The 8,299-nt window shown below is 50.7% G+C and overlaps 1 protein-coding gene across 1 annotated transcript in view; it reads right to left on the minus strand.

Annotated features, from left to right (window-relative positions):
* PAPPA2 (pappalysin 2) overlaps nucleotides 1-8,299 on the minus strand; it is a 91,941-nt gene that overhangs the window by 50,559 nt on the left and 33,083 nt on the right. The window contains exons 6-8 of the mRNA XM_031064144.1: nucleotides 3,095-3,388; nucleotides 2,220-2,412; nucleotides 614-735 (exon numbers count right to left, since the gene is read on the minus strand). Of these exons, the coding sequence (XP_030920004.1) occupies nucleotides 614-735; nucleotides 2,220-2,412; nucleotides 3,095-3,388 (609 nt within the window). The remainder of the gene's footprint in view (nucleotides 1-613; nucleotides 736-2,219; nucleotides 2,413-3,094; nucleotides 3,389-8,299) is intronic.

The raw sequence follows: 8,299 nt of genomic DNA on the forward strand, positions 1-8,299 counted from the left end.
CCCTGGTCTCTTGCCTCCTCCTCTACCCTGCCCTTGGAGGAGCTGAGGCAGCAAGAAAAGCCCAACAGCTCCTATGGCAACTGTGTGACCCTGAAAGTCACCACTGTGCCCACAAGGTGGGTCTCTAAACCAACATCTGGGTCTCAGCACAAGAGAAGTTGTAATGCCCAGCAGCTGTTAGCCTGGCTAGGGAGGAATGGACTGCCCAGGGCTTGGCACAGACTCAGTGGGACTCAGCACAGAGCTCCTCTTGCTCTCTGTGGACAAGACTACATTGAAGTCTGTGCATGTCCCTGAGGTTTTGAATGAGGTCCCAATATCTGTATTTTAAGACTGATTTCAGTTAAGTACTTTTCCCTTTGGTCAGTATCTTTCAACAACGCCTGAACAATGATTTGGAGTAATCCTGGGGTGCCAGTCAGTTTGTCCAAAGCCATCTGGCCATTACCAGGTTTTTCCTGGGCACCAAGAAGTCCTTCCTGCTCTACAGAACCCATGCAAAGGGAAGACAACTGATTCTCTAAAAGAAAAAAAAAATTAAAAATTCTTTTTCTTGCACCAGAAGGATTCTGCCTGAGGACTCACACGACAGGAAGAGAGAGGAGACATTTACCTTCTGCTTCTTCTGGGGTCCAGTAGCCGGAGGAGTCGCAGACGCGGGGGGAGGAGGCCTCGTGCACGTACTGCCGGAAGGTGCCATCCTCAGCACAGCTGTCACACAGCCTGTCCTGCTCCCTGCTGGCACAGCACACACCCTGCCATGGCTCAGGAGGAACAGACAACTCCCCAGACACGTGTGTCCACGCGCCACCGGACAGGGAGGTGGAGAAGCAGAGCTAAGGTCTCAATCTCCCTGGGTGTATCATCCTGCTTGCAATCAGCTTCTTCAAAGACAGGGAAATACGAGTGCCCATGGGACAGGCTGGGTTTAATCTCTCCTCCCTGCTCTCTGGGTAGTCTTGGATGGATCCCATCCCTGCCAGTCAGAGCTAACAGACCCCACACGTCCCAGGGCAATGCCTCTGGACTAGAGTGGGTGCAAATAAGGTGCTCTCTGCTAAGCCCAGAGTCAGGTTTTGGCTTTCAGCATTATTGCAATACAAACCAGTCACAATAATATCAATTGCCATGCTCTCCAGAAAAGATATTATTTTCTATTACAAGGGCCAGCCTCAGCCACTTTCCTTGACCAGTTCTTCTCAGGGGATTCAGGTCTGCCACAATGGATCAGCTCCTGAGACAGTTATGAGAGACAACTTGGGATGGCTCCAAAGGGTCTCCCTTCTAGACCCATGTTTTCCTGCTCCCAAATCACTTCTTTCCCCAACAAAGTGGTTTATTTGGATGACTCAAGGCTACCCAGCACTCAGAGCCTCTCCTGTCTGTGGGGTGACATGCATGTGCTCTTGTTACTCCTGAGCAAAAGGGCCATTGTAGAGAGGACCCATTCTTTGAAAAGTCAGCAAACACTGACCCAAGAGTGCCCCAGCTGCCATCAAACAGCATTTTCCTTTTAATTATAAAAGACAGCTTTATGAAGCAGCTTCAAAACAAGTTCAAAAGATCTTTATGTACATGCTTATGATCCCATAAGCAAAAAAAAGCCCCTAAAAATAAAGTCTCACCATCTAAAACCTGGTGGAAACTGAAATATATTAGTACGAGGGGCTGCTGAATAGAGACACTGGTGGTGTTTCCAGGTCTTGGTGGCTCCCTTAGTGGGGAATAGACAGACATCCACCCAACACTCGTGGCTGTGCATTCCTCAACAGCCAAACAGCTCTGGCTCCTTGGCATCGTTTCTCTGGCTTGAAAAGTTTCCTGACTTACCCCCAGTTAGCTGCTCTGCGAGTCCATGACAGCGCTGGGAACGAAACCCAGCTCTTGTGGTTCGAGCTCCCTGCCTTAACCACAAGGCTGCATTTCCTCCTGGTAAATAGCTACTTCATACAATAAGTGCTAAATGAAGCTCATTTTTCATTCCCTGATTGCACTCTGGGGTTTTCGAGCTGGCTTTGCCTGCTGATGCTCTTTGGCTTCCCCTCCCAGCACCCCGAGAGCGGGAAGCTCGCAGGAGAGCCCATCTGCCAGGGGGCCACGGCAGCAGCCCGGCTCTGGTGCCCCAGGGCTCTGCTGGAAACCAGCAGGGTGGGAAGGGGACTGGGACCACAGAGATCCCTTGTCCCTTCCTGTGCAAGCCCAGGAGCACAGTGCCTCACCTCTCGTGGAGGACGCCGCTGATGGGAGGCAGCCAGTAGATGCTGAGGGAGTGCTGAGTCTGCCCGGTGACCATGGGGGGGATCGGGATGGGCGCTGGCTTCCTGCTGTGTCCCCAGCGCTGGTACACCAGGTCCAGGTAGCAGTGCATGCGGGCCACCTGGTTGGGGGTGAAGCTGTCGGTGCACTCATCATCTGGGGACAAGAGAGAGGCCGGGCTGAGGGTTAGGGCACGGCAATGTGTACCCCTTGCTCCTGGATAAACTTTTTCGGGGGCTTCTAGGGAGGGCTGGGAGGCACCAGCGTGGTGGCTGCGCTGCCGGGGCTCTCTGGTGTCGTGTGTCCCCAAAGCCACAAGATGGCACTGCCACAGCGGCTCCAGGTCCCTGCACCGGCACCTGGGCAGTGCCACCGCAGGAGGGTCAGCCAGGGCATGGAACTGCTCCTCCGGCTTCGCTCCTCCTGGCATGGCAGGGGAACCGCCAGCCCACTGCAGCATGCCTTGGGAACCACGCCAAAAGGGTTCAGGAGGTCAAAAATAAATAATAACAAACAATAAGCAATGATAATGATAATAATAATAATAGTAGTAATAATAATAATAGCAGCAGCAGCTTCAGGACTGGAGCACAAAGGCACACACAGACAAGAACAGCCTTGGTGCATGTCCAGCACCACTGGCAGGAAGAGAGGGATGGATAGAAACAGCCTGAGGGAAGAAAGCAGTTAAGCAGCTACTGCAAGCACTGCCTGACACATCCCAATCTACCAGGAGGGTCCCTGCCAGTTAGGGAGTGAGGTAAGGCACTACTGATGGAGGTAAAGCAAGTTTTAAGGAAGGTGAGCCTTGTGACTCCCAGCGAGGATTACTTGTTACCTGTGTAACTCATGTAGTTGTTGAAGGGTGTTCCTGTGAAATGTGTCTGGCCACAGGTGTCATTGGTAGGGTCTGGATCCCGACAGAGTTTATTCTTTGGGGTGGGGGCAGTGTCAGCACAGAGGTCTCCTGTCTCCATGGATGGAGTGGTCTCCCTGCAGGGATCATCACAAGACTCCCGCTCACTCACTCCCTTGAAGACGTGGTAGAGCCCCAGGACATGCCCCACCTCGTGGATCATGGTGTTGGTGTGGCCAGGCATGCCGTAGTAAGCAGGGTTGAGGACAACTCCACCTGGAATTGCAAGTACAGAGAGCATCATTCCAAGAAAGGGACAGGGGGCATCTGTCGTTACTCACCTGTGAGAGGTAAAACTCCTCTCGTTGTGCTTCTAGGCCACAGATGAGGGGCCAGATGGAGACCCAAAGATGGACACACAAAGATGGACATATTCAGCCTCTTAGAGGATAGGAAGAGGCTCCTTTCCCCTCTTGAGTTGGAGCAGGGTGGGTGGTTTTTCTTCCCCTCCTACCACTCTATTCCCCCCTCAACATCTTCCATCATTTCAGCTACTGCTGCCCTCTGCATCTTTTTGCACAGTTGGAATTCAGTGTCTGCTCTGCATCACACAGATCCAAAGGAGTATTGGAGCCAGAGCACCAAATTGAGCCATGCTGTGCCTTTACAGAGATCATCTTTTGAAGCAGAGGACATAAGTCCTTCCCTGGCCCAGACAGGTGTCTGAGGCAGGCCAGCTCCCATGGCAGGTGAGGACAATGAGGTGATGAGCCATGTCCCAACACACTCAGCTGTGCCAGCTAGAAGCCAGTTTCAGCACAAATCCACGTGGAGATTGAGGGGCACTACCTCCAGCCCCTGCTGAGAAATCACCCATGACTTATTGCTTCAACTTCCAAACCAGACTCTGTGGGGTAAACTAAAAGTCTCACAAGGTATTGTTCAAATCCACTAAGATCCTACCACAAACCTGACCCAAATCCAGTGTATTTTAGAGTGGGATTTCCCAAGACATAGCTTCTGAAGATCTCTTCCTCCCCTTCAGAGGGGTCTGCATGTGAGCAAGGGGCAAATGAACCTAACAAGATCCTCACAAATCATCACAACCTACTCCCCTTCACTGGGCTACCCCAACCCCTGACTCAAGGGGACACAAGAGGGGCAGTTTGTCTCCAATCCAGTTTGGTGCAGGTTCAGCTGTCAAAGATGCTGGAGCATGGGCACAGATAAGTCCCCCAGAAACTGCCCCAGAACTGCCACCTCATACTGAGAGCAGCAGCACAGAGCTGGACAGGACCCATGATCATCCTGCCCTAAGCTGAACTGTGGCTGCAGGGCAAGTGGTTTTTCCTTTTCTGCAAGCCCATGGAAAGAACAAGGACCAAGGATACTGACAAAAGCCAGGTGGAACAGAGCCTTCCCTTTGCTCACTGCCAGCATCTCCAGCTCCTGACCTGAGATGCACACCCTCTGCTGATGGCTCTGTGCCACATCTGCTAGGAAACTGTCCACAGAAGGTGCTCAAGAACAAAAAAAATTTGCTTCGCTGGCCTCCTTTTATTCACCTCCTTTATTTTGTCCAGATTAAAATTGCTTTGGAATCTCTTCATTTTTCTCCTTGTTTGGAGGTTTTTCACTGGCCATTTCCCCCCCTTTTTCTCTTCTCATTTTCACGCTCCATCCACTTTTCCACGCTGCCTTACAGTGGAGGAGCAAGGGCTGGGAAGCATCAACAAGACAGGGGTGCTAAAAGCAGACCCCAGCATGTGCCCAGGCTGACTCCAGGCAACCCCTCCATGCCTCAGGAGGCTGTTTTTACACAACTACTTTTAACCCAGACAGCTTGGATGGCAGTGTGGTGAATAGTTGGCTCCAGCACAGCTTGCTCCCTCCTTTGCAGGGCCCTGGAGGATTTACTGTGCCAGCTACCTCACGGCAGAGCCTCTGCTACTGCATCTCTGCTGATGATCACTGCCCTGCCAGCAAAGTTAGAGCTGGCAGGTGGCCACAGTGTGATCCTGTCTCCAGCCACACAGGCTGCTTGAAATCTGCTCCGTGCACTACCGACTACCTCATGTCCTCGAGTGCAGGGCATTCCTTCCAAGAGAGGGTTGTCTTCAGACCACAGTGTCCCTGGCAAGGCACCAGCAGGTCTGTGACTCCCATGGGGGAGCCATGCTGGGTGAACATCGAGCTGGGGGCTGGGAAGGGACCTTCAGAGACTCCCTGAGCAATTCTCCCAAGCCCTTCCAACAAGGGGTGGAGAAATGAGGGTGGCATCTTCTGCGGAGCACCCTGCGTGTGTGGCCCATGGAAGGGCTGAGAGGCACCACTGACCTGTCAAGTGGCACCGTTTCTTAGCTCAAAATTCATGTTTATTGCTCTTCCTTCCCACAGTGTGGATCTTCTGTCCAGGGCTTGAGGCAAAGGATGGGTCACACAAAGTAGCTGCATTCCCTTTCTTCCTAGCTGTGAGACAAGAGAGCAAAGGACTTTGCATCCCATCAGTCAGCTCTTGACCCTTTAGTTGCCTGGAGACGGACAAGAAGGCACAGAGGCTGAAAATCCTTCTGGGACGTTCGTGTTCTGTGCTGTCAACTCTTAGGTTTCTGGAAGCCATCACCCTCTCAATTACCACCCTAGTAAATGCTATAGATAGCAAAGGGCATCCCATCAATGGGAAACCCAGTGGGCACATAAAAGAAAAGCTGCTTCTCATTTCAATGAAAACAGGGCATGAGAGAAGAGAGAACAGAAAGAAAAGGCATCTCTACAGCCAAACCAAAGCCTGAGCAAGGCAGGGGGCTGCCTGCCCAAAGGTCTGAAAGGAGGAATGTGCACACAGAAAGAAAATAGTGTTCATAAACAAGCAAATGAGACGTGAAAGCCCTGCATGCATCCTGCAGCAGTAACCACAGGGAAAAGGGCTGAGCACCAGGGGCACAGGGCATCCTGGGACCAGGCAGCCCAGCCCTCCTCCCTGCAGAAACCCAATGGGGGAATAAATGGGATTCCAGTACAGGGGGGCAGAAAGCTGTCACAAGAGAAGGATGCCAAGGCCACAGTACCCTGTCCCCTCCCCTCCTCTCTGCTGGCTTGCCCTATTCCATTCCTCCCCCACACTCCACAAGGACAATCATATTTTTAGTACTCATTTTAACAACTAATTAAATGGCAGAATTAGAAACAGCCTGAGAACTCTGCCTTCCAGAACATCCCTATCCCTTCATTCCCTGTCCCCACTGCTCCCTGATGAGCTGGGAGTGCTCCCAGCTTTGGACCAGGAAGTTCTATTTCCCCTCTGCAGGATCCTGGCTGTGAAGGCAAGACATGGAAGTGTTCACAACATCCCAACAGGACCACCCTCCCCTCTCTCTCCACTGCAGATCAGGCATTCCCTTCTCACCTCTGCCCCCTCCTGCCCTGGGCAAAGGGCTAAACTGAGCTTTCAGTGCCTGACAATCAGCTTAAGGAGGTTCACAAGGTCAGCATTCACACAACAAAGCTGAAGACTTCCCTATCCCTGTGGTATCAGGGGGGTCCAGTACTGCAAGGCAGGTGAACCAGAGACTTCTCTGGACTTGCTCACCCAACCAAGTCCAGGCAGCTGGAAAGATTCAGGTCTGGCCACAACACATTGTCTCTCCAGGCCAGACCTATGAGCTGCAGAGCTGGTAATGTCCCCAAGGCCAAGCCTCCACTCTGATCAAGCAACAAGAGATGCCCAGCCCATCAGATTTGTTCTGGTGCAGACTGTGCTCCTCCTCTACTCACACAGCCCTGGAAGCTCCTGCTCCCAGGACATTCTCTGCTGCTAGCCAAGATCTATGGCAGTGCTGAAGGACTCCTGCCCATGCCAGTCCCAAAAAAGCCAACCTGCTCCTAGGTCAGAGCTATCCCAGAGGACATTCCCAAGTAACCACAGGACCTTTAAACAGTGAACCACAAAGCTGAACCTGCATTGCAGGGCCAGTCTTCCCCAAACACTGAGTCAGAGCAATGAATGGAACAAATGCATGACAGTTAGTCAGACAGGAAGATGCCATTGCCTAAGGTACCTCGGATGGGAGGGCTGGCCCTCCTTCAGCATCCACTGACCTCTGCCAGATATATGAGCTGGCCTCAGCTTATATAACTACAGAAAGTATTTATAACATCAAATGTTCACCATTCCCTTGCCTTTTGACCACGTTTATGCAGTTCACATGCAGCTACACACGAAGTTCAAAGCATCTGCATTATTATTACATTACTGGGTTTTTTGAACAAGGCTTTCCACCGCAGAAAGTTACGGATTTTTTTTTTAAAGGAATTTCTTCAACTCCTTCTGCTGTGTAGTTAAAAATATTTACTTCTAAGTTCTCAGAAAACTCATTCCAGACTCCAAGAAATCTGAATTTGTGAGGAGCTCACTCTGATTATGGTGGAAAGACTGAGACAGACAGTATAGTCACAGGGAGTGGTGCAAACAGACCTGAGACCTACCTCTGCTGCTTGCTGGCAGCAAGTTGTCTTTCTCTAGGAGCTCCACAGCAGCTGAAACATGGTCTATAGAAATTTCATTGACCACTTCAGCCTCTCCAAGCCAGTAATGGTCTTTTATGCTTCATTGAAAGTAGTTGTTGTTGGCTGTATTATTGGTAAACTATCCCCAAGCCTTCAAAAAGGCTGCCTGAAAATTAAGTTTCTTCAGGAAAAAAGTCTGGAGGAGAACAATAGAACTGTAGGTAACCAGCACATGAATGGTCATGTAATTTCTGGTAGCCCCAGAGAAGCATTGTGAAGAGAAGGGGATGAAAAACAAAGTTCACTGAAGACTTCCAGAAGGTGATGACACCAACAGGAAGGTGAGGTCGACCCTCCTGAAAAACACACTCAAAGATCATGAAAAAATGGTTTATAAGGAGATTAAAATCCAGGTGGCAGATTAAACAACTTCTAGAGATGGAGATAATGGAGAACAATAAATCTAGTGATCTTTGGGCTGTGGCAAAGTATTAAAATAGCTGAAGGGAAGGCAGCTGGAGAAGACAAACTCTCACAATGCTTCTCTTGAAAACATCTAAGAAAGTGCAGTTCAGAGAAACAAGCAGAGAAAAATCTGACCAAGACTCTCTGCAGACAAGAGGCGGTTTGGCTTCTTAGAAAAGCCAAGGAACCAATCTGATTGATGCAGAGAACTAAAGC

This window comes from Geospiza fortis, unplaced genomic scaffold (assembly GCF_000277835.1).
Source record: "Geospiza fortis unplaced genomic scaffold, GeoFor_1.0 scaffold399, whole genome shotgun sequence".
NCBI lineage: Eukaryota > Metazoa > Chordata > Aves > Passeriformes > Thraupidae > Geospiza > Geospiza fortis.